Source organism: Montipora foliosa, chromosome 13 (genome assembly GCF_036669935.1).
Source record: "Montipora foliosa isolate CH-2021 chromosome 13, ASM3666993v2, whole genome shotgun sequence".
NCBI classification, from domain to species: Eukaryota; Metazoa; Cnidaria; class Anthozoa; order Scleractinia; family Acroporidae; genus Montipora; species Montipora foliosa.
The window spans coordinates 37,767,572-37,794,637 of record NC_090881.1 but is presented as its reverse complement, the minus strand read 5'-3'; the positions used below and the strand labels follow the sequence as shown (position 1 = coordinate 37,794,637).

At 40.2% G+C, this 27,066-nt stretch overlaps 1 protein-coding gene across 1 annotated transcript in view; it reads right to left on the bottom strand.

The window, feature by feature from the left end:
* Positions 1-1,730: 1,730 nt before the first annotated feature.
* Positions 1,731-27,066, bottom strand: part of LOC137983185 (uncharacterized) — a 73,733-nt gene continuing 48,397 nt past the window's right edge. The window contains exons 18-33 of the mRNA XM_068830365.1: positions 24,243-24,287; positions 23,637-23,722; positions 22,531-22,583; positions 22,200-22,393; positions 21,944-22,051; positions 21,846-21,864; positions 21,124-21,178; positions 15,335-15,659; positions 11,830-11,940; positions 10,859-11,049; positions 9,569-9,685; positions 8,139-8,209; positions 7,967-8,007; positions 7,528-7,624; positions 5,608-5,707; positions 1,731-4,492 (exon numbers count right to left, since the gene is read on the bottom strand). Coding sequence (XP_068686466.1) covers positions 4,427-4,492; positions 5,608-5,707; positions 7,528-7,624; positions 7,967-8,007; positions 8,139-8,209; positions 9,569-9,685; positions 10,859-11,049; positions 11,830-11,940; positions 15,335-15,659; positions 21,124-21,178; positions 21,846-21,864; positions 21,944-22,051; positions 22,200-22,393; positions 22,531-22,583; positions 23,637-23,722; positions 24,243-24,287 — 1,679 coding nt within the window. The 3' untranslated portion in view covers positions 1,731-4,426. The remainder of the gene's footprint in view (positions 4,493-5,607; positions 5,708-7,527; positions 7,625-7,966; positions 8,008-8,138; positions 8,210-9,568; positions 9,686-10,858; positions 11,050-11,829; positions 11,941-15,334; positions 15,660-21,123; positions 21,179-21,845; positions 21,865-21,943; positions 22,052-22,199; positions 22,394-22,530; positions 22,584-23,636; positions 23,723-24,242; positions 24,288-27,066) is intronic.

The following is a 27,066-nucleotide window of genomic DNA, read 5'->3' as shown; positions in this document are numbered from 1 at the left end:
CAACTGAGGAAAAAGTACTGCCCTTGTAATTAAATCCGCAAATGGTTAGACTGTCAAATCTTCTCGGATAAGGACTATAAACCGCAGGCCCAGTCTCACAACCCTTCAATGTTCATAAACTCTGTGGAACGTTAAAGATCCCACACACTAGTCAAAAAGACTAGGGCATGGATTTCCCGGAGTTGTGGTCTGGCCTTTCCTTCAGAAATGTGGTCGGCTTGGCGTAATCTTTTGAATGGACTACTGGTCGATGACACCACATAACAGCAAAACAGACAGTAGTTAAATTGAAGGAGTCCAAGTGCTGAAACTGGTAAACTAACTGGTAAGACAATTGCTTAAATTGTCAGGATAGATACGAGGATCGCTTCTCTCTTTAGCCTATATTATTTCATTTTAGTTTGTATTTAGAAGACTGCCACATGATTGACTCCTAGATCGCCCCCCATTTACGAGCAAAATCGTCTGGCTTTAGGTACAGTAAAATCTATTTTGTCTCACTCCCAGGAGTCAATAGGTTAAAGCACATTTGGAAGGGGCAACATTGGTTGGTTGGGCTGATATTTCATCAAGAACAATTTTCTGATCGTGTGGAATTACAATACAATACATACTTAAAGGTAAGGTCTCTGTTTACGAGCCAGAAAGCCCATCAGGCCAGCTCTTATCTCCGGTTTCCGTAGCATGAAGCGACTAGGAGTATTTCTACTCCCCCCCTGGATGGGATGCTACTCCATCGCAGGGTTACCCCCAGCATTCCCACTTCCCGGGACCCTTATATACACCTGGGTGGAGAGAGGCACTGCGGTGAGATTAAAGTGTCTTGCCCAAGAACGCAACACGATGTCCCCGGACACGATATCGCCGAACCCGGACCAGTCGATCCCGAGTCTAGCACTCTAACCATGAGGCCACCGCGCCTCCCAAACATGGACAAATTCATTGATTTTTTATAAATGCCGGGTCACTCAGTCGTACCAGCAAAATACAGCACCGATTGAAGATTTGAACATACAAAAGTTGCCCAAATTGTGTCGGTAGGTCCTGGGATTCGTCCACAGAAAAGCCAGAGAGACAACTTCACTGGTGAACCGCCATATTTACAACAGAGCATTTAGTCCGCATGAAACCACGTCTCATCTCTGTCTCGAGAAGACCAGTCACGCACGATTCTTACGTAACGTTTATGCCTGCAGAATCAACTGAAATATCAATTCCTTGTAAAAAACCTGCAACCCATCTTAATTTTTTCGGTAGGCTAGGTATCGGAGAGCCTGAACATTTACGCATCCGTTGACTGAATGTTTAAACATGAGAGAAAAACGCTGTACCTCCAGACTTGGCGCTGCAGCGTCGTACCAAACAAGTCATCCCGGGATTTCGGCCATGCGATTGCTTTTGGACGCAGTTGGCTCTTCGCTTTTTTCTGATACCGATCTTCCTCCAGGTACGGAATTGAGGGAGAGATATGTCGGCTCCTAAACCATATGTGACAAATCCCACTCCAACTCACAGCTCCAGACCCGCCTCGTCATTACAATTTAGCGTAAGATTTCGATGGCTGATATATTCAAGGGAAAAGTCATTTTATCTCTCATATGGTAAGCACTGGAGTTGTAGATTACAAAGTGTACGCACGCGCCCTGCTAAAGATAACATACAAACATGCATATTATTCAACATCGTGAACCTCCCTGTGTAATTGGAGATTTTCAGATTTATCATCCGGCTATTCTTAGTTTTAATCAATTTCTCTCACCATTTAATTATACTTGTATGTATGAAATAACAAATTAAAACTAATTAAAAGAAAAATACAAAGTGGAAATATACATTTCTCAAACTGCTGTAGGTTAATCTTTATCATTAAGTATTGTCAAGCAGCCTTTTCAGTTATCCTACAATCATATAAAAAAGCCACACAATTGTACGAGGGGATCCGTGTAATCCACCATCCCCGTTTAGAAGCCTACAAGACCTTCTCTAATAAACTCTTTTAAAGTAGTCTACAAGAAGATGACAAAACACGTATTTTTGTTTCTTTGCGTCAGCGAAGGCTACTTCGGAGCATCGAGAGAGCAGGATTAGCCAAGGCCTGATATATGCATTAGTCCTAGTTGAAGTATTGGTAGTCATTTTCCTGTCAGTTTTTGCATGCTCCACCATAAAACAAAAGAAACGTAAGTTTGAGAAGTGTTTGTTCTGTAGCTACTAGTAACGAAGTTATGGTACGGAGAATTTATGTTCCAGTGGCAAGAGCAATATCTTATGAGTGAGCGCAGCGAACGGGTAAGATATTGTTCTTTTCACGAGAACATAAAATTCGCATCCTCGAGTTAACGTGTAATTTTCTTTTTATTATATGGACAGGAACGTTTTACTTCCCATTTTTCTTTGTAACACCGAGCACAAACTTTATCGCAAATTCTTGCAGCTCCGCGACAGGAATTCCTTCAATTTTCGCATTTCTTCTTCACTTGCAAAGAACTCCTTGAATAATTTAAGTTGTATGAAGTTTTATTCTTTGTGATAGCATTCTCTGGTTCCCCCGAGAAGGATTGTAAGTCATCTTCAGAAAACTTCACGAACGTATGACTTGCCATTTTCATTGACTGTTTGCACACGCAACCATGCAAAGGCGGGAAATGACGTCATCAATATCTCTCACTAATGAGGATATGGAAAATACCCCACTCGGGTCCGTGATATAATTTCGTTTGAATTTTATGATTTTTTTTATTTTCCAGTAAAACATTCCAATCTATATAATAAAGAGGACAAACGGACGACGACGGCTATGAGGACGACACTTATCCGTCAGCCTCTTAGCCGTTCTCACCCTGACAATGACGTAAAATGACCATGTTTCAAGTTTCGTGTAGGACCCGAGCACCAAGCAGAACTATTGTTTTTGCTAATTAAACCTATTGTTATATGACGTTTTCGTAGCCATCGTCGTCCGTCGTTGCTTAAGGTTCCAAATTATCAGTTTTGTAATGTGTGTTGTAGCAAATATCCCACAAGGACAAGAACACAATTTTAAAACTGAACTCTACAATTAGACTTTAAAATACCCCAGTTTATTAACGGTCTTCCTATAAAAGTGATTTTTTTCTTCTACAATTGTGCCACCTAAGACTTTCTGTAGTTGTTGAAGGGTGAGTTTTCATTTCGGATAAGCTTAACTAGGGCAAATCTGTTAAAGAAGATATTTGCTCCAAAAATGAATCTTGCATATTTGCAAATTTAAGTCTTGTCGGAAGTGTGCAAGTACCGATTAATGCTACAGTTTTTTTGTGATAATTCTATTTTAATAGTTATGTCAAGCCTAAGTTTTGAAACGCGAACGCCCTGTAATTAAATAAAAACGCTTCGAAGACATTACTAAATGTTCTATCACTTCCCATCACTTCCCAAAGTTTTCCCTTTTTTAGTTCTTCTGTGGGCCACCCCAAATATACTTTTTATGGTTAAGATAAATCTTCTCCTTGATGAAAATTCCCTTCTATGGATTGATCTTTAATATCTCACTTTTTTTGTCTAAGAAACTGGGTAACTGACATTTTCAAAATAGCAGACACTAAGGGCGCGTTCGATTGACCCTATTCCGGAATAGAAATACATGGAATATAAGTTAAATATCCTTCGCTTTTACGGAGATTCACAATAGCTGCTAAAATGCTATTTTAAACAATTTTTTATTATCCTTGCTGCTTCGAAACGCGCCAAACATACCGATTTAATCATCACTCCACGTATTCTTATTCCGGAATAGGGTCAATCGAACGCGCCCTTAGTCCACTCCCACGCTAGTGAAAAGCAAGCGATCTCATCCATAATCCCTAATTCCCGTCTCCACATAAGATCACTATTACAATTATCCAAGGCCGGACTAAACATATAAGTAAAGTAAAGTAAAGTAGACCTTATTTAACGTCGATAACTCGTAACAGTAACTTTTAATCACTGACAAACCTGAGGTCGACGGTGCGCTCATTTTACTCTCCCGTCTCCATCAGTGCTCCGTTTTACGGGTATTTAAAGCTACTAGCTACACGGAAAGGAAAGGAGTCGAAACTAGGATGCGAGATCCGGGAATCGAACTCAGGACCCCTAGATCTTGCACCAAGGCCGCGCACTAACCGACTGTGCCATCCTTGCTCCTCGAATATATTCCGCTTAATGGTTCAGTCCCGGCCCAAAGGATTATGAGCTTTGCTTTAAAATACTTAACAGGGTTTTAAAAGGTGATTTTGAGGAAATGTATGGCAAAAAAAGTGAAGAGAGAACTATTCAAGAGTTGCCAAGAATTGCAGTTTGATGTATTATTCGTGAATAAGGATAGATTCATTACCACGACCAAGAATAAAGATAGAAAGTTGAAATTTCCCTCTAAAAGAAGAGAGAGATTAGTTTCCCCTCTTTTCTACGCATTCAAGTCTTCCAAGTTTTCATACAGTGTGTTTTCGTAAATATGCATGTTCAACAGTCTCTGCAAAAAAAAAAAAAAAGAAAAGTACACATAGAAATGTCTTGATATATGGGTTTTGGTTTACTTTAAAAAGTGATTCGACACAAATATCCTGCGCCTCTGTAGTAAAAGCAAGAAGTTAAACCAGAATTGACATTTTTTCCCACTGTTACAGCTCAATACAGCAAATAAGGGTAATTGAAAGACCACCGAAACTGAGCGAGGCATTTTACTTCTCCTTCCTACTGCTTGGTTAAGTGACGTGTTTCATTTCCCTCCCTTTGTTTTTGGTCATGTTGCAAGTCTGTTTAGGCGAAGAAATTGGCGATTAAAGTTGAAGTTTAAATTTAATGTCTCGAGTTGCGCAACAGCTACCATGCGCTTTCCAAACTTCGCCCAACCTTGTTTGGAGCGTTTTGATAAATCTTCACGAATGCCACGTTGCTGTTCCAGTAAAGAAAGAAACCACATACATTTTTGGGTCTAAAACTAATCAAACAGAAACTTATAGTTTACCTCAACGTGTCAGAAAACCAAAACCAACATGGCCAAGCCTCGAATGATTGAACGCTTCGTGACGAAGTAAAACCCCAACTAATTATAATTTGTCACGGTCTCCATGCGTTTTTCACAGCCTACACAGGCTTTTTTCATGCGAAACAATGGCGGCTTTGTTGCTGCTGAAAGTGCAACTATGTTAAAGCCTCAAGCTATAAATATTAACGTTTTTCTTCAATTCCATTGACGTTTTTTCCCTTAGATAACCAGCATACGCGCCGATGAAGTAGGTTGCATCCTAATTGCTACTTCTTCATTACGATTGCGATCAACCATAGTATTTTAATTTGGTCGCTCATTAAAACCACTTTAACTGCAGAACTGAATGAATGAAATATCTATAACGACGCTTGAAAAATCTACCAAGGAACCACCATTGTTATATCACGAGTCAGTCAATGCACCTGAGACCTTGTGGCTAAATGTTATAGCGTGGTCATTACTTTGTCTCATAATCCTTAAGGAATACCGCAACACAAAGGAACAGTAATAATTCATCATTAAGCCCCTGAACACATTTAAAAGGTGTAAAATCGTTTGATATTAAGCTGTTTGCAAAGTCTTACAAAGAACCTCACTTTGTGCTGGTTTTCCAACTTTTTCAGCCGCTGTGTTAAATCAGCAAATGACGGTCTGTCTTTAGGTTCCTCTTTCCAGCAATTCGTCATGATTTGATACCTTCAGGAAAAATAAAAATAAGAGACAATTGATTAAATCGTCCAGATAAGTAAGAGGGTCATTTCTATTTTTCGTTTATGACCCGCACTTCATATAGAGAAATATACATTTCTTTCAGTGAATATTCAACACTTAATGACTGGTCCCAAGGGAAACAATTCATTTTGTTTCCCGAGAATCTCAACTAATGTTTCCCCGAGGCGCGGCCGGGGGAAACAAAATGGAATGTTTCCCGAGGGACCAGTCATTAAGTGATTTGTTATATAGCACAAAAAGCAAAACGAAAAACGTACAACGGCAACAGCAACTGCGGTCGTCGGTCAACATTCGCGGGTAACAGTGCATTGTTACCCTCTGACGTCATAGATTTTGCAGTGTTGCCCACTCAGTCTTTTGGCGGGAGACAGTTTTATTGTTAGATGTCATGTGACCTCGAGGTAACTAATGCGAGCTCGCGCTGCTGGGGGAAAATTTTCAGCTATATAACAACAGAAACCCATAAGGGTTGAAACGTGTAACGGCCCCTTGTGTGCTGGGAAACAAGCTTCTGATTATTCAATTTGCTAAGTACCATATTTGGAACAACAAGAGAGAAACCTTCAACCAATCGGTTGGCAAGAACACCGTTAGTTAATATCACCAATGTTCTCGCGCGAAATTAACTGGACCGAGGGGTTTCCAAATATGGTATTTAGCACTGAATATTCGGAAGCTGTGAACGCGCGTTACACGTTTCAACCCTTATGGGTTTCTGATAACAATTGACATTTATTCACCGAAGGGAAGGCGACATGAATATCGGTGAATAGAACCGAGACGCGAAGTCGCGGTTTTTGTTCACTGATATTCACCGAGCCTGAGGTGAATAATTGTTCTAGCATAATTACATAGGTGATTATTTGAAAAATATGAATTTTTTTTTAAAAGGATTAATTGTCTTCGTCACGTCGACAAAACGGCTTGCGGCCATTTTGAAAAAACCGCAACGGCAACCGCTCAGCGCAGAGAATTTTCAATAACTACCTATGTAATTATACTTTTAACCAAATTAACAAGTACTCTGACCACGTCAACAAAACTTCACTTCAAATAAAATTAACTATGCGCCTTGGTAATCATTTCACAATTAGCCTATTTTCGCTCTCGTTGTACAATATGAGCGAAGAGTCCCTGGATTGAATTAGTAGTAACGGCCTTGAAGTAAATGAGGAAGTAATAAGACCGTGGCTACACGAGCGATTTTTTGCCCGCGTTGGTGATGCGATTTTTTTTCGCGTCATCAGCGCGCGATCAAAATTACACGTGTAGCTACCCTTGAACTCGCGACGCGACAGGTAAGAAAGTCGCAAGAAAAGAGTCGCCAGAGTTGAGACATTCGCGACAAATGATCGCTGAGATAGTTGCCCGTGTAGCCACCCTGCAGTTGCGACGCGACGCGACTAAAGAGCCGACTATTTCAGCCGATGAAATTAAAAGAGGGATGTCTGTTTATAGTGCCCAGGTATCTTGAAGTATGCGATTCGAGCGGCCTTCGATTTGTCGCCAAAATTTGTCACAAGTGTAGCCACCCTCGCGCGCAGGCGACGCGACAAAAAAATCGCATCACCGGCGCGAGCAAAAAATCGCTCGTGTAGCCGTGGCTTAATTGCACTCTCTTCTGCTTAAATTCTCTAAAGCTAAAGTTGACGTAAGAAGTGTGCTAAAATGCGTATTTGTCCACATTAATGTCTTTGCGGCGTTGTCATTGAGGTAAACGACGTAAAATTGCTCAGTTTAGAAAAGCAGAATGTAGAAATCAAAAGAAGGGCATTATTTCTTACAATTCATTGTCAACGTGTTGCGGTTTTGGCATCCTGGAGCCTCGTTTAAGTAAACTAAAGATTTTTTGGCCATCCATCTGTGGATATGGAGAACCACCTGAAGAAAAACGAAAAAGTGAATTGTAGGTCCATTTGGATACCTCCTGTTGGCTATGAAAACACAACGCATCTATGACTTACACTAGAACCAAAAACCAGGGCCCCTAATATAAAACTTACTGGTGTATGAAGAATTGCTTTTGCTTCTTATCAGCGCGGTGATGGCTAAATGCTTTCTTAAATTTGGCAGCACGAGTCTACCGAGCAAATCCGATTGCCTCTTCTCTAGTGGGTAACTTGCGAAATGTGATTTTGAATCCCATATGAGTATCGTACAGCACCAGAAGAGATGATCTCGAAGACAGTAAATAAGCAAACTTTTGCGTCCACAGATTCTTACCTACGGTGAAGATCTCGTAAAGAACAACTCCATAACTCCATCTATTGAAAGGAAAACATCATTTCCCACTTATAATCATGTGTAAATTTTAGCTTGCTAGGTGTATTAGAATTCAGAGGAAGCATCGGTTGTCAATCTTGAAGTAAAAAGGAGTAGATCTACGTGAACTTACACATCACTCTCTGTGGTATATTCTCCATACATTAGTGATTCCAATGCTGTCCATTTAATTGGCAGACGACCCTAGTAGTTTAAGAGATAACAAACATTGCGACTAGTACGAAATTAGGAGAAGTGTTCATTGCAATCAGCTGGGCAGCTTAAGCAATTGTCTCTTATAGACACCTGAAAAATTCATGTGGCTTCAACGGGACTCGAACCCATGACCTCTCCGATGCCGGAGCGATGCCCTTACTTACGTTAAGAGCGATATCTGGAAGAGACAATTGCTGAAATTGCCCAACTAAGTGCGAGGATCACGTCTCTTCATATCCTAAACATCAGCGCTGCACTGATGAGGCCCAGAAGGCCGAAACAGTACTTTCTGCAGTCCAAATAGAGCACTCTACTAGGATGAGTCATTGCCGCTAGCAATTACGCATGCTCAATAACTCGCTAGTTTGAGCACTCTGGCATGACTTAGATGTAACAAATGTGTAGGACATTTGGCGGTGGCATTTTAAGGTCAACCGCCATCCTTCAGTGCGAGTTAGCAAAAGAGTATGAGGTAAGAGAGTGACATACTTTTCCTTCCTTTTCTTTGGCCGGGAGCCCCCAACGTGACCTGCAAATGACTGCCTACAGTAGTAGTAGCAGCAGTAACAGTAGTAGTAGCAGTAGCAGTAGTAGTAGTAGTAGTAGTAGTAGTAGTAGTAGTAGTAGTAGTAGTAGCAGTAACAGTAGTAGTAGCAGTAGCAGTAGTAGTAGTAGTAGTAGTAGTAGTAGTAGTAGTAGTAGTAGCAGTAACAGTAGTAGTAGCAGTAGCAGTAGTAGTAGTAGTAGTAGTAGTAGTAGTAGTAGTAGTAGTAGTAGTAGTAGTGGTGGTGGTGATGGTAGTAGTGGTAGTGGTAGTGGCAGTGGTGGTGGTAGTGGCAGTAGTGGTGGTGGTGGTGGTGGTGGTGGTGGTAGTAGTAGTAGTAGTAGTAGTAGTAGTAGTAGTAGTAGCAGTAGCAGTAGCAGTAGCAGTAGCAGTAGTAGTAGTAGTAGTAGTAGTAGTAGTAGTAGTAGTAGTAGTAGTAGTACCAGTAGTAGTAGTAGTAGTAGTAGTAGTAGTAGTAGTAGTAGCAGTAGCAGTAGTAGTGGTGGTGGTGGTAGTAGTAGTAGTAGTAGTAGAACAAGAAGAAACGTTATTACCGTGTCCTAACCTTCTAGTTTGGGAGATATCCCATACTAATGTGGAGACATGAATAATAATATATGACATTATTTAGAAAGAAATACTACCTATTAAATTCTAAATTAAATTATATATACATACATGCATAAATTATAAAATAAGAATTAAGAAATCAATTAAGAATTACAAGTTGCATGTTTTCTGCTTTTTGTGCTCAGGCAAAGGGCATTTTCAGCAGGTTTTTTTTCTTAGTTTTTTGTACTTACGTTTGTTTTTCTTTTATAAATGTTTTCCACACTTCTAGCCATTCCAAAGTCTGTGACTTTGCAAGTCTGTGTTTCCCCAACCAGCACATTGCGAGCTGCAAGATCTCGGTGAATGATCTGAAGGAGCGTAATTTCGCATTGGTGCCCACCAAGTGTTTTGATTAAATTATTTTTTACTATACGTCTCAAGTAAGTGGCAAGTGCTTTCACAATGACGATATCACTAACACGAAAAATGGCGAGACTGTGGTATCGATGTTGAATGACTAGAAATGACAATGGAAGTGGTTGCGGGCCTTGCAGTTGCAATGTTAAAGACAGTGAAAATGTCAGTAGCAATAGCAAGTATCAGTGTCGGTAGAGAAGGGAATTAATGTCAGTGGTCACGGCAGTGGAAAGAAACATTGGCAGTGGTGAGCTCAATGAAAATGGCAATGACAGTCACATGTGCGCGTGACGGCAACAGTAATGGCGATAGAATTAACAATAGCGTTGGCAGTATGCAACAGCAATACCTCATGGCAAAGACGATGGTTAATAATAATGGTGATAATGCTAGTGATGCTTATGTTACTGTTAAGGCTTATGTTAATAAAGAGATTAAGCATCACGTTTACGGCAAACGGCAAACGTCGGACTAAAATTTGCGTTTTGCCAAAAGTGGAAGAAACTCGTTTGATATGAGCTCATTTCTTGCGTGTTAGCAGCAGGTATCAAGTAACTTTTCAAAAGAGAGAGACGAGTTAGAATAACATCATTTTCATGCTTTTATGACAAGCAGCAGCCAACCGTTTCGCGTTTGCCGTTTCACGTAAACGCCATACTTAATCTCTCTGTTTCCATAAGTAGTAGATATGAGCGGGACGCCCATACAGATCTCACGCAAATATTTTATCGTCCTTGTGAAATGAAACTATGGATTGTTTTCTCATTTGGTAAATGAATATGCATGCAAAAATATTGTAAGTCCCAGAGAAGAGAGCGCATGGTACACCAATAGAAGTATGAATAATTATCCCAGTAGGAGTCTGTATCAAAAGTTAATACAATTGATTGGTAATTCATCAACCCCAGCTTTTCCCCTGCTACCTATTCAATCCCTCCCCGTGCTTTCAGACAGTTGATTTTTATTGGGGTTTACAGAGGTGCACATGTGACTCAAATACTGCCTATTGATTGGTCATAACTCTTATGAATTATTAATAAATTTTACAAGTCAATTTAATACGCTGATTACTGCTAATTGTGTTTGATGTCTTAAATGCTGAAAGCCATTACACTCGTACTCGCCTTTCTTGAAGATAAGTAGCTCATTCCATCAGCTATTTGCCAGGAGAACTTTATTAGCTGTTGTGGCGTCAGATTGGTTTGGGGCTTGATATCCGGGTTATTGTAATACGTGTCATTCAGTCCGCGGCTCTTTCGCAGGTAACCAAGGAGATCACCATACGGGACATACTCGATCAACACCAATAGGGGCTCTATGAAAAATAGCTATGACGTTTATTCGGTCGGCAATATTATCTTATTCCTCTACGATCATATTGATTGTCCACATGCAATTCTTTCATCTACTCTGGTCCATGTATGAACAGAGACGTGATTCCGTCACGTTACATGTAACATTTGAATAACGAAACGGGTCGATATGACTTGCGCTTGTACGCACATGTACAATAAGAAATTAAAGGCCTGGATCCTAAATAATATCATATTAAGTTGTATAAATTTTTCTTTTATTTTAGAGTTTCCATTTTTTACCGGAGTACCCAGGAGTTAAATGGCGCTCGTAACTATCTCTTTGAATCTTTTTCTGAGTTCTTGAATGCAAAATGGAATGAATTACTACCATCAGTGAAAATTCTTTGTAATGGCAGGGGTTGACGTTAATCACAAATGAAGAGATGGAAAATCCGTTGTTAGGGCAACACTGCAGAATCTTAGCGCTCTACGCAGCAGTTGGTTATCAAAGCGCTTTTGCAGCCCACTGCTTCCTTGTGCAAGACTTTTGTCTCGAGACTACGTTGTATTTTTTTCTCCTGTCTTAGACGCCACATTAAGTGCAATTAATAACAGTGTTAAGCAGATAATGGAAGTAACGAGACCTTCTGAATTTAACACTTATCGTACGATCGGAAAGGTGATGGAATATACTACGATACTGCTGATGAAGAGTATTTTTGGATTGGAACATATGAGTATAGAGAGTAGAAAGCTTATCACAGAAGTACTATTATTGTATAATCCATAGAGACAAATACCCGTTTCAGTGACGCATCCCAGCAGTTCGATAACATGGGGATGAGGCTTGAGGGTCTTCATCAGCTCAAGTTCTGATTTCAAGTCTCTCTTGTCTGATTCAGTAGCATCATCTATATAAAGTGAGCGGTTAAAACAAAGTTAAAATTTAAAAAAATACGTCATGTAACTGGTTGCAGACTCAATCTTGTGCTGGTGCATCCAATGTCAAGTCAAAGTAATTGGCAAAAATCAAAGATGCAAGAAATCAAAGAAAACCAAAACTTTCAACCAACAGATTTGTGACTCCTCTTATTCTACTTGCAGCACAGTGCGGGTAGCGGAATTAAAATCTTCTTCATTTCTCAGCTAACAAAAAATTCTCCAGACTTTCTTTTAGTGAGGCAAAATTAAAATCTGCGCCATTTTACGGGTAGCAGAAAGTCCTTCAGATATTTTTTCGCGAATACTCATTTCGTCGTGGCTCTTATGGCGTTTTAGTGCCAGCGGGCAAGAAAGTGTTCAAATTTGGGCGTTTTTGAAAAGCTCCCTGCATTCCTAACAGCACTCTTTTCTCGCCGCGGCGTCGCCCAATTGTCTCATTCAATGCCGCAATCTTCGCACATTTGTGGGCTACTGTGGTGCGCAGACAACTTCGGCGCTCCATACGAGATCTGTGTGCGCCCGGGAAGGATGGGGGGGGGGGGGGGGGGAAGAGGAGCAAATGAAAGGTGGTGTTGCAGGACGTTCACTTTAAAACTAGTTATCGAATCGCTTTATTTCGACTTGATGAAATGTAACAATTTGCAGGCCATATGACAGCTTTGACACCACCTCAAGTGCGCTCTGTAATGAGCTTCAATAAAACAACTGGCTCAAACATGCCACGCCCGGCTAGCTCGGAGTCGACAATAGGTCAACAAAGGCGCCATAAAGGCCATTGTTGAAATATTAGACAAGGGGAGTAAAAATACAAAAAGAGTCTTCCAAATACCCACCCATCCAACTACAAGAGTGCGGCAAAAAACAAGCACCAGGGCTAGTGCAGACAACAGAAATTGGACAACCGAGACCAAAACCGGAGACTCCCGGCAGGCACTATTTAAACAAAGTTCTTGTGGACATTGACGCTGTAATTACAGTGGATGATTTTATGTGGCTAACGTGTTTGAGACACATTTCAATGAAAAACGCCACCGCTGCAACAATCAGAAGTCACGCGTGTGCGGCAAAATGAGAGATCTCCTGTCTGGCTTTTTAAAAGGAAATCTTAAGAAATCCTTGAGAAGCCTCTCCGCTTTTTTCTACTCCCCTTAAGGACGGTCCCTACTATTGTTTTTGCGTATACGTTCTGCGCATCTCGAGACACTCGGATTTCCTATCGGTGATGCTTACTAATACAGGGATATTTTTGCGTGGTTTAAGACTATCCGGAGAAAGTAGATCTTAGTAAGTACTCTTGGTATCCAAAAAGAAAATTGTGGTTAACCATGCATTTTTGAGAGGTAATAAGGCTTCAATTTGAGAAAGAACGCCATACATTGCTTTGTATTTTAAAGCTTTTTATCAATATTATTCATGAATTACCTTTGAAAAATGCGTGGTTACCCCCAATTTTCTTTTTGGATTTCAATAACACTTGTTAAGATCTACAGTTCCTGCACAATCGTAAACCGGGGCTAAAATATCTTTAATTAGTAGGCACCGTCCTTAAATCATTCACAACGCTTTATGCCACTTTTTTTTACGGTTTTTCCTTCCGCTTTAGAACGTCTCACCACCACGGCCTCCAATCACCATAACTTTTGTGGGAGGCCTACTTTTTGAGACCTCAAGGTTTAGAGAAATGGCATTTTCGCGATATTCGGGGATTTTTTTTCCAACGTTTCAGTTGCTACATCATTTCTTAAGTTTTCCGCCGTTAACACATAAGACGCCTTCCCACGTACTCTCAATGAAGTCGGTTTCCGTGGCTTATGGCCCCTCAGTTGGTATTGCGGTTCTCGAGTTCAGTGGGATTTCTTTGCTGGTGTGGGCCGGAGTCGATGAACACCCAAACAAGAACGGTTCCGTGGTATCTTCATCATCATCAACATCACCATCATTGTCTTGATGAGGGAGCAATGGATCGCGTTAACTTTCTGTTGTCATGTATATATTTTTGTCTGGCAAAAATGTAATGGAGGCTGTTCAATTAAACTATTAGCCAACGCACAAGGAGAAAACTCTTAACTCGATAAAGTTGAAAAGGAAGTTGCAGTTGTCACCTCCAAACCTTTTGTGGCAAACAAAGCCCCCGGTTGGCTTCCACGGAGGTTAAACATCAATGTTGCTGTTGGCCACGCCAACAACTATTTCATCCAGAACGTCTCCCAAGCTTTTTTTGAAGTTTTTGAGAGAGTTTTTACAGGACACGTCGGCTACAACACCTACAAAATCATCGAGGATTATTTTCCTTCACAAGGACAACCATGAGAACATGATTCTAGAGGGCAACCAAAGCAACCATATGCTCAAAATCCTCATAACTCATTTCGAGCGTGTAAAGCAAACATAACTGAACGCCATTTTCTGCAGCTGGTACGGCATTTGGCTTGACAATAAAATCCTGTCAGACATGTGCCTTTGACCTCGACCTAGCACATCGTGAGGGGTTCAGACGCAAGAAAACTGGCCTACAAACTGGAAAACAGCAAAATCGAGTACGAAGTAATTCGTGGCAAGACTCTCGCACACTCTGCCTTCTTCGCCTATTCCAGCAGAATAGTTTGCATAGGACCACGTTTCGAAAGACAAAGTAGTCCTTTTTTACAAAAGGCGCCAACTTTAAGCTAAACATGGTGAACACCCAGTGTCGCTCCGTTCAAGCCCTTTCCTTGCTCCTCATTGCCATTTCACAGAAGGACAAAGGGACAGCAAAAAAAAAAAAAAACATTGTCAACCCTGACATCCTGAACGTGCGTGTCATGGTAAACTGAGTGCCAAAGGAGTTTTACGGAGACGGCATGAAAAGCAGTGACTTTGGGATGCCTCGGCGAAGTCTTTGCCAAAACGCACAACAATGACATCAACCAAGCGAAATTTCTCAAAGACGACAAATTTTGCCAGCCGATAGACCTGCGTTCCGTGAACAGCAATTAGATGCAAGGCAGCGGCAAATGGCTTATAAATGCAAAATAGGACAGGATGTGACATCGACGGAACCGGTTGATGGAAGCAGCCGAAGGGGCCTTAAATTTAAAATACACACCAGCGCCATGGAGCCCGCCATGATTCTACTTAACGCTGTTTTCTGGATCTCCACCAAAAGAGCCCTGAGAGGAGTAAAAAAGGCCTAAGGCCTCTAAGTCCGTTGAACACGTACTGGTGGCACCGAAAGAGACGGCATTGGCACTGAAACGCCATAGGAGTAAAGGAGTAACGACGCGTTGCGAAATCGACAAAATCGTCTCGACCGAAAACGAGTCAGGGGCAAAAATGTAATAATAAAAGCCTGCAGATTTTGACTCCTCTTATACCAGTCTTTACCTTTCAGCATTTTAACAGCTACAATTGATTTGCGAGAATGGAATGGAAGGTTTTCTGCCGTTCCTTTGGCAACCTGACCAAAAGCACCTTCACCAATGGTTTCCCCCACTTTGACGTCGTGTCTTGCTACTTCCCATGAAATTGTTCCTATATCGAGTTGTGCATATTCATCTTCCTGAGGGCAGCTTTCAGATCTACTTGGTGGTATGTCATATTGAATGCCCGTTTGACAGGGTGTATATGCAGTTTCAGTAGGTTTTTTGATCTGTTTATTGGAATTACTCGGTTGAACGCCATCGGGATTAATTTCGTACATGGGATAGCTCTGAAAAAAAGACAAAGTTCTCGGCTTCAATTTCCCTCATCACTGTTTAGATGCTTTACTATTCTTTCGCTTGATTAAACAATAATATTTTTGGTTTTTAATGCTGTTTTTCTCTTTCCAAAAGTAACGAAGGTAATGACTCTAAGCTCTGAAAAATGGTTTTAAAAGATGGCATTTCAACCCACAACCCTCTAAGATCTAGGTGGATCTTGATTTGAAAACGTTAAAGCGTGATGTGGTTCTGGTAAAACCCCTCAAATAATCCCTTCTCTCCATATAACGGCGCCAGAAGCTCAGTCGTTAGAACGTTCGGTTAGATCTTTGAAGTTCGAGGGTTCAAATCGCACTGCTCAGAAAAGATCCTAGTTCCATTTGGGTGTTTTACACATTACCTAAGTTAGTTACTGGAAACAGGTAAACAACTGAAGTATTCTCAAAAAATCACTGTTTTTGCACGTTGTCAAATAATCAACGCATGCCTTAACAAAGAAAACAAGTTTTAGTTTTGGAAAATCCAGATTATATTAAGTGTTTAGCACAACACATCCAATCTATTCTTCAAACAATTGGGGAACGTAATGCCGCCCATAAATTTAAAAATTAAACGAGGGTTACCTGTAAGGAGAAGTTTGATTGTAATTTTACGAGTTGTTGATCGGGAGCGGAGAGGTCACGTGAGTGCATGGTAAGCAAACAATCAGTCTTTAAAGTATCCAGTGCTCATGGCCAGCCTAAGCGTGAGGGTAGGGAGTGAGAATGACATATCACATGTGGCGTGCGCGTGACTTCTCCGCCCCTGACCAAGAACTCTCAAAATTACAATCAAACTTCACCTTACCGGTAAGCCTCGTTTAATTTTTAAATTCTACTTCGTGATTGGTCGAAGTCGGTACGATGTCACGTGAGACTTTACAGCAGGTGGCCATGAGCACAAGTGCAGTGCGACAAATGCAAAGCAGCAGACTCTTCTGGTAATACTAGTACTTTATTAACATCAAGAGTGGGCCTTCAATAGATCAATACCAAAACTGACCGATTCACTAGCCTTGATTGGCTTATCATAGAACTTGCAAAAAACTCCTGCATTGGTCGATCCGGCTGCGGCCATGATGATCTTTACTGAGACATAAGCAGCCTTGGTAGGAGATTTGGAAGCTTCTCGGGAGCTGTGTGCACCATACTTATCAATATTAATACCAGCGTTTTCTAGAACCTTTTTTAACCAACGAGCAAGGTATCGATAGATACAGGTGTGGAAGGTTTACAGTAACTTAATAACAACTGGGTAAAAGACCCTCTGTTTAACTTGGTATGCGTAATATACTCCGCAAGAACTGTAACAATACACAACTCTTTGTCTTCTGCGAAAGCGCGACACTCCAGACAGTCCAGGCGTTTGCCTGGTTTGGAGCATTTGAGCAGTTTATATATGTAAAATACACAATTTTTCTGAGAAAGTGTCATATGGGAAACATCTAGCGCATGTATACTTTGGCATCTTTGGCCAGACAGAAGTGCAAACAACAAGGTGGTCTTAATTGTCAGAAGTTGCAAGCGTAGGCTTTCCAGTGAGTGGAGAGTTTTCACATAGGACAAGACTGTAGAAACATCTTAAATCCTCTGCTAAGGAGGACACAATGGAAGACACCTTTAAGAAACCTTGTCAGCAGTGGGTGGTTGCAAATGAGTCAGAGTCAGCAGGGAAAATCACAGTGGACAATGCAGATCGAGTGGCATTGATGGCACTGTAAGAGACTTTCTTCTGGTGCAGATCATCCAGGTAGTCTGTGCCATCAATTGCAGATGCAGCAAAATGATTCATTATTTGTTCACAAAAGAGAGTTGCCATTGTTGTAGGTACGATTTGTACTGCTTTTGGGTTCCTGGCTTCCATGTTCGAACGATAACATCTGAAGCTGTCTCTGAAAGGCCTTGACTTGTTAGGTGGTCCCCGACAAATGGCAGAGTAAGAGCTTCATCGTTTTGTACAGTGGGTGGAGGATGTCGGAATTGGACGGTAGGTGCAAAGTGTCTTTCTCCATGGGAAGAATGAGAGGAGGTGAAATGAGCATGTTAGCAAGATATGGCCAACACGAATGAGTTGGCCAGTGAGGAAAAATAATAAGGCCCGTCGCTTCGTCTTGTTGCACTTTTTGACCTAAAATGGGCAGAAGGGGGCTAAGGCATACAAAGCCAAATTCGTCCACGGTAAATGAAAGGCAATGACTGCATATGATCCAGAGTCACAGTGATAAGAGACATATCTTTGACATTTCTAATTTAGTCGCGATGCAAAAAGGTCAATATCGGGCTGGAAGTTAGCTGCAGCTACGGCCTCCTGAAACACCGCAGGATTAAGGCTCCATTCAGTCTCCCTTCGCGCTTTGCGCGACTCGGGATCTGCGGTAACGTTGTTTATTCCCGGTATGAGGAAGGCAGTAATAAAGATGTTGTGTGATATACACCATGCACAAATCTTCAGAACTACTCAATTGATAGGTTCTGAGGGGCATGTTTTCATTTTGTTCAGGCTTGCCACTGCTGTTGATTATCAGTGAGGACTGTGACTGATTTCCCTGATATGTTATAAGAAAGGACTGTAAACCGAAGGAGTTTCCTTTTTCTCCAGGTAGTTGATGTAATGTGTCAAAAAGAGTGCAAGTGTTTCCTCCAGGGTTCCTAAGACCGAGAAAGAGCTGAAAGCACGACACCATAAAGAGGTGCTTTTAGTGTTTCGGGGTGTTTGGAACCCCTGACCAAACACGAAGCACGAGTTTTGGAAATGTCCTCTTAACCGTTTTTGAACGAAGTATGAGTGTAATGTGATGATCTTTTGTTTTATAAGACAGGTGCTAGTAATTTGTGAAGGAAATGCATATTCAATAGTTGGGTAAGTTTAAAATGTGGAATTTTTAAATAAATTTACATAATACGGCGTGATGGAGAGCGAGTCAGAATCACGTCGTTTTCGCCTGCCAAAGTCGTCTTCCAAAGAAAGTGATGCGATTCAGGAGGCCGTTCCAGTTTCAACTAAATATAAAAGTAATTGGGCTGTGAACCTTTTCGCCGAAGAAAGTAGATCTTACTAAGTACTCTTGGTATCCAAAAAGAAAATTGGGGGTAACCATGCATTTTTGAGAGATAAGTAAGCTTCAATTTGAGAAAGAACGCCATACACTGCTTTGTATTTTAAAGCTTTTTACAAATCTTATTCACGAATTATCTTTGAAAAATGCGTGGTTACTCCCAATTTTCTTTTTTGATTTCAATTACATTTGTTAAGATCTACATTTCCTGCGTAATCACACACCGGGGCAAAAATATCGTTAATTAGTAGGCACCGTCCTTAAAATGGTGGAAAACGACGTACTGATTGATTGATTTAAAATTCAAAATCAATCGATAAGAGCCGTCTTTCTTAAGAATACCAATGACATAAATTCACCCTTCTAGTGTTTCGATAACTCCTTTCCCAAGCAGTGAAAGGATCTCGGAATCAATAAATGCTGCCTCGTCCTGAGATCATTTGGGTTGAAATGGAGGCATAATTTGTTAGGGTGTTTGGGTAAATTCAGTGCGTTGCCCAGTCACGATTTCCAGAACAACTGGGTCCGATGTCTGTTTTCGCCATACATCGATATGGCTGGCACTCTAACCAGCCCGAAAAGATTTGGCTTTACGTCTGTAGTACTCAACAAGACATGACGTTGGCTAACTTGCCTTGCCATAAGTTGGGGCAAAGCGTCAACAAAGGGCTCTATTTCCTCTGTTGTTGGTCCACATGTTTCGTATAAGAGTAAATTACTTGGACTTGTGCTGCCGACCCTGTGTCGGGGTCATTCGCGATAAAAAATGACTGCTGTGCTGCTTAGACCCGTTCTGGCTAAAATTGAACAAACCTGTAGATTTCACAACTATATCATCCAACTTTGTTATCTTAAATTGAAGGAGGGAAAACTTGCAGCTTGGAGCTTGGAGCTTGGAGCTTGCTCCAAATGTCGTCGTTAACTTTAGGGACAACAACCTTGCCACAGTTTATTGGGTGGTGGTATTTCTCTATCTTCATTTTGAGCTGATCATCGCTAAGTTTGTGTAGACAGCTTTTATTAATGACGTTTGCTAACTTGTCTGAGACCGGTTCGGCGGTTCACTCGGTCTCGTCCAGTGACTTAACAATATCGTCAAGCACGTCGTCCTGACCCTCGCTCGATTTCAATTATGTATTTCGACCGGATTCTTCCTCTGTTAGACGGTCATTTACATCACTGGAAATGCCTGGTGCAGGCGAAGGACGCTCTCTTTTGGAAGCAGATTCTGCGCCATTGTCGCCCTGTTTGTACGCCACATTATGGAGACGTTAACGTTTGAGCGATGCGCTTCTTGCGGACAAATTGGAGTTTAAATTCGTCAGGAGTAGTAAAAGGTTTCCTTGTGGTACACCTGTTCGGTCCTCAAGAAGTCCATCGGCAAAGAGTGCGGTTTCGTCTTCACGGGACAGTGTCTCGTTCAAGAGGCCAACTTTCAGGGGCACCCAACGAGAATATAGTTCAAAACCACTTAAACATGGCATTGTTAAACGTATTTTAGTATTTAAACGGTAGATATAGGCATATTTTTATCCCCTAAAAATTTTCCATCTGTTCGGATTCCCTAGATGAAAGTCTAGTGATCTGAAAATTATAGGGATCAAAACTTACCTCTTCGAAAATTTCAGCCAGAAAAAGGCTCCCGAAAATTCTAGGTGACCTTTTTAGGGTAAAAATCCGTTAAAAATGGGCAATTATACCATGTTTTAGATGTTCGCAAATCCTAGGACAGGCAGGTAAGCAAGGAATCTTAAAACAAATGTTCCGAAAATTCTAGATCTCAAATCGTCTCCCGAACAGATATTTTCCACAAATTGACGTTAGGTGCCCCTGAACTTTCGTTGGCCTGACTGCTCGATAACCGAACGCAACTGACTGTTTGCTTACCGCACGCTATGTCACGTGAGTTCCTCGCGAATTCGACCAATCACGAAGTGAAATCAAAAATAAAATTAAAATAGTGATATTCAATCTTTTCATATTAAATTTTGCCAACCGCAGAACAAAAGAATTCCCTTTGTTTTGACAACCAATATACATCTGGTTCGCACATTAATGACAATAAGTGACTTGACGGTGAGTATCGCTATAGGCGTCGGCGAATCATATTCCCTCTTGGTTACATGAATGTTGATTCATTTCATTTTTATTTCAGCAGTTTTTTAGCAAGCCCCTAGGAAAACAATTACACGCATATTTCTTGTAAGAGTAATTATAGTTTCCTTTGTGGTCAATCTCTATTTATGCAACCGATATGATATTGTGTTTGGATTCTTCGCTTCATTTCAGACGTTATGCACAGAGGCAAGTTATTACGCTACCAACGGTCCTCTTTTACGTTAAAACGGAATAATAAGATTTAGTATAAGAAAACTCACTTCGTCAAATTCTGCTTTGTTACCTCCAGAAACGTTTCTCGTAGCCTGGCATGGTCTGAGAATATAATCAGAGCATGGGCGAAGAACGTTAATTCGCCAAATTTACCTTGCGTTTACATCTGCTTTTGACTTTTTTTTTTAATGAAATATCCTTTAAAGGATAAGACGCCATCTTGGACATGCGGTGGAAAACCCGAAAAAAAAACAAAACGAAAAAACATCAGGGAGAACATTATGGGTGGCTTTCAAATTACCGTCGTAATCGGCGCCATGTTCGCGGATGAAAACAACGGATTTCTAAATTTCCTCCTTTTGTTTGTTTGCGTTTGTGTTTTGCACTATTGCGACATTAGCCTACAAAGATTGTCTGCAAACCACCTATAGGAAACGGTCCTTTGGAAAGCAGCTTTGGTTTCTTTTAGCAAATTCAGTAATCCAGATATTTGCGATGAAAGGGAAGTTCGCTAGTATCTTCCACCCAAAAACCAAGTGCCACTTCAATAATAATATGCCTACTGCCTTTTTCTTGTGAATTCTTGCCTTTACAAGTACAACAACTTTCGTCGAGTCGCAAAGGTTCTCCTTCTTCTTCTTCTTCTTTTCAACAGTTATAATTATGAAGAATTCTTAACCCTTGGTGTAGCTCAACTTTCCTAGTACTAAGCGTTTAACAGGCAACTGAAATTTTTGCATTCAATGGACAAAAAAATCAAGACACGTACCTCTTCCTTCCAGCAATGCCTGTCAAAAGAAGATTAAATCTGCAATTAAGTGCAAAAAATGGAAAACACAAACTTCGGTGATTCATCAAATTAATCACCTTTCTTTCTGCACTGCCAGACGATGACCACTATTAGTAGAATGACGATTATGACAAGAACTCCAATGATGGCCCACAAAGTGATCTCATTAATGGGCGATTTGTCTTCTATTAAGAGAAAATATGAAACTTTAAAAATAAGCTCATATTTTGAAACAACGTGATAAGGACTTAGATCCCTACCGTCACTATCATCATCATGATTTTCCAACTTTCACACTACATCAGATTGACTAATCAAGGCGCGTTTTTTTACCTTCTGCTGTTCTTGTGGTAGTTGGCGTTGTTGAACGCATTTCGGATGATAAAAGCTCTTTTATGGAATTGGGATCCACGATAAAGTTTCCGAATTTGTTTTGCCTGGCAGCATCCACCAGAGCAGATATTACTTCATTTCCACCAACACTCCGAAGGAATCGTACAGTTAAGTAAACAACGACACTACCACACCTGAAATCAATAAGTACGGCAAAATGCCTTTACAAATGATATGTAATGCTGAAGTACGACTAATACCGGAGAGGTAACGGTAATTATGGCTCATCACATAAAGTGTCGTGGAAAACCAGAATGGCTGATGAACATACCGAGTTTCCATTTCAACACTGTTTAGCTCAAAAGGTTGGAGGGTTTCTTTTACCTAAAAGGGAACAAAACAAACGTAACATGCATAACTGTAAGGATGGGAAATGCAGGTATCTAAAGCATACAATCATTTAATGGATAAACTATCCCAAAAATAACCCCAAAATTTTACATCGTTGGTCAAAAGTTTATAGCTCCCAAGTGCTTAAGTTCTTTTCATCGGAGCTTACATAGTTTTTTCAATTCCTGCTGCTCCGCTAATTTTCTAAACTTGTTCATGCTTCAGTCATGGAAGAGCAAATTACATTAATTAGCCCTACATTGTTGTCAAGGGAAATTCGCCAGATGCGCTCAATAAGTATGTAGTATTTAAACCAAGAGTCATTAGAACTGAAAAAAACAACATGTGAGCAGATACGCTTCATAACGAAAGTGACTGCTCAGGCGAGGCGCTTGAGTTCTCTTATAATCAATAAATCTGTAAATGTAGTACAAGAATGTGATAGCGTTGATGCATAATGTTCAAAACAAACTTGCTCCAGTTAATATCCTCAATGCATTTCATTATACTTTGGACATCCGTTCCTTACTACACGCGGTCGTCCTCGTTCAGGAGTTGTTATATAAAATAATCCAATTTTAATTGAAAAAAGTCTTCCTCTGGAGGTGCCGTTAAATGGTGGAACGAGATGCCAAGTAGCATTGGGGACTTACCTAACCCCTCCCCCCTCCCTCCCTCCCCCCTTTCCACGTCTTCCGATCACTTTTGCCTTTACTTTTGTTTGCGACGTAATACTTCGAATGTCTTTTCTTTTTCCGCTCTTTCCCGTTTTCCTTTTGTTTCAGTTCTAATCATTTTTAATTTGATTATTGGTGTAGGCGAATGATGATAACGATAACGATAACGATATCGATAACGATGACGATAATAATAATAATAATAATAATAATGATGATGATAATGATAATGATTAGGACTGGTCTGCCTTGCGGCCCAGTCTGTCTGATTATTTGGAGATTGTTTGTTTAAGATTAATCAAATTGAACTTGAAATAACATGGTTTTCTTAATAAACGATAGAGGAAAGCCTAAGATATGTTAGCCATACCTCTTTTCGAAACTCCTCTTCTGAAAAATCATTACAGTCCATGTTTGTAATGGTCAAAGTAATCTGTTTAATGATCTCCATTCGTTCTGTAACAGTAAAAACACATGGATTCCCACTTCCCTAAAGTTGTTAATTCTGAGAGACTTTCTTATACGTGTCATAAAATCGAAAATGTTACTCTCTTTTAATTTAACAGAACGGGGATTGGTCCTGTATAGACTTTAAATTTATTTGTGTTAACTAAGCGTGCAAATCAGCGGCAAAATCAAGTTAAAACAGGCGACAGTCATTTTTTTGGTTATTTTTATCAGTAAAAGTGATTCATAGCTGCGTAATCCAGCAGAGCTGAAAAGAATCCAATGTTACAAGGAAACGCAAAAAGCTTGAGGATCTTGACTGTTTACTGTACTGTAACAAAAGAAGTAATTTATCGTACGATGGGGATTACGTCATGGCCGTATTGTTTTAAATGTTCTGTTGAAGGCGCATGAACTTGTAAATTAAAAGAACCTGAAGGAAACTCGATAACGGTTTATAATTAATTATTGAAGTGGCTCAGAACAGTTTCGTTATAATTTGAGGTTACACCAGGTTTAAGGTTCTTACCAGTTGGAGAAGTTTGCAGTGTCCTTGTCGACAGTGGAGATGCGGCTAACATAAGGAAAATTAACAGGAAATATAAAGGGCATATGTTACAGAATTGATTTACTTGAAAATGATGCTTCAAGTGCATTTGACAAATTTTAATTAGAATTGCCTATTTAACCCGCAATCCATAATGGAGCTGTTGCGAGCGGCCATATTGAACATGTAAAATACTGAGGTCTATGCTTGTCGTGTGTTTGGAAACTGTACAATGGGGACGAGGATGGGTTTCAGTCAGCCTTTGTGAAAGGTTATTCTGGACATTCTTCCCAGGGGACGTTTTTTGGGTAAATGATGGAACCGGACCTGACCGTTCGGAGTACCTCCACGAGATGACAGCTGGTCAAATAGAAAAATCGGCACCATCAACCCCAGGGAAGCAGCTATGGAGGATGACCTGAGAAGTTGTAAGGAGGTCACCCACATTTTGCATGATTTTTTGTTTGTCTTCGCAATGGTGTTGCTACATACAAGCGCAGGTAAAACGTTACGGGTAGTGGAAAGATCCCTTATTTGAGTATTTTCCAAGTTTTACAAGCGAATTGATCAAATTCCTTCTAACGGAAATCTAATCGTTTTCATGTATGCGAAGTAACTCACTGGATATATTGTTCAGGGTTGCACATTTCATAAACCCCCTCAATTTACACTTAATAAACCGCAATAGACCAAATCGGTTAACTCAATGTTGTACCCAATTCAAACCTCCGGGGGTTAAGATTCCTTGTGTATTGTTATTTGCATTATAATGTAGCATTCACATATAAAAGATATCGTAATACATGGGAAAACGTTATTTTATTACCAAAGGGCTGAATTGGGTACAACACTGAGTTTGCCGATTTGGCCTATTCTCCCCAATTCATTTTTTTTTCCCCGAACACGATCATTTACCCTTTATCTCAAAAAGGCCAAAGTGCCAGAGTGTAATAGATTCCCTTGGCTCCAAATTGAAACAAACTCGAAATAACATTTTTCAATCGGGTTAAAACTAAAGGTTACTCCCGAAAAAAGCTGAGAAATTGGACCACCGAGAAGATTTCAAGACCACTATAATAGAAACATAAGAATCTCCGTCATGCAGAAAATGGTAAGAAAGACATATGCTCACTTCTTACGTCGAAGTTTCCATAGCAGACATTTCAAGGCAAACGGACAAGACAAATAAATTCTTCCCAAGAGGCAAATTCTCCTTCCACTGTTTCTCGAAGCCATTTTTGCAATACGAATGTCTTTATTGGTTTCCATGTGTGAAATGTAAGGTCAGACAAGATTCATTGGCTAGGAATACCGTGTGCAAATATCCGAAGCGTCAAAAAAAAAAAAGATCGACAATGCCTTGGTAGGTTTACTTCTGATACAATTCACGACCATGTCCCATTCTCTTTTATACCCACATTATGCGATCCTCTTTCGCGCACGCGTGTTGACCCAATCTTTGAATTCCTATTGTTATGGAATTGAGTACCATGATGAAAGGGCCAGCAGCCATAGAAACCGCCTCTTCTTCTTTAGCGCGTCAGCGAGACGGAACCCACAAGAAGTCTTTCTTCAACTTGAAAGAGTTTTGATCTCTACAGATTAACGGCTCCTTGACTTTTTTTTCTTCTGAACTACAGTTAGATTGTAGCACTTGTAATGGAGGCCTTCCGTTCTGAGACAGATTTAGTCCAAAGAGCAAGCCGCGAACAGAACGAAGACCAGGTAGAGTATTTAGAAGATTTATGAATGTTTGAGCCATATTTATACATAGTGAATTATTAGTTTTATATTTAGAATTTCTGTCACCCTTGCAATTCAGTCTTCCGGCTGCAGGCCTACTCTGGGACCTTAACTCGCCGCGAGATTGTGCGAGCTAATGCGGGTTAAGGCGAGATAAGGAAAAATTGAGCTTGCCTATCAGTTGCGAGTTTGTGCGAGTTAAGGCGAGTTAAGGGAAAATGATCAACGTAATGTTGAGGTGATAAGGGTTAAAACATATAATATGCTTTAGTAACATACATATATATAGATGCCTTGCAATCTTTGTATGCCTTGTGTATATATCTCTAACAGTCCCCATGTTGCCCAATTACAAAAGAAAAAAAAAAAAAACTCCAGATTTTTTTTTCCTACAACTGTAATTGGACAAGTTGAATATGGAGTCCTGGGCGTGGTTGTTCAAACGTTGGATATCGCTATTCAATGGATAAATCACTATACAGCAGATAAGTATTGGCCTTTGAATAACCGAGGCCTGTTCTTTATTAATTATATAACATTCAGACACCAAACTATACCATTTGGTGGCTGTATGATACTACTACTAATAAATATAGTCATCATCATATGTTATTTACTATAGCTGCATAAATATTTGTCAGAAACTAATGTAAATAGATGAGAAAATGTAATTGTAGTATAAACACAGGTAGGATATTTCATTTTACTTTATTTTTAAATTCAATAACACTATGTTTTAATTAGACAGGTGAACATAATAGGTATCACATGACATGGCATGAAATGTTATCAAACTCCAAAATTAAAAAAAAAAGGTTTTTAAAGTCTGTGTCAATGTTCTTCAAACAAAGAACTACTATTAAAAAACGGGGAAGCTGACGAATTACAATTCAAATGAGGAAATGTTTATGACACAATCAATTTTACTAAAACGGAATGAAATTTCTTTCTTTTTTAAAGTTGTAAGACTTATCTTTAAGTCTTCCATTTGGCCCATTCTCTCCACTTCACTGATGGTTTCCCTTGGAATCCTGCCCAATTGTTTGGTTTCACTGCCAGAAAC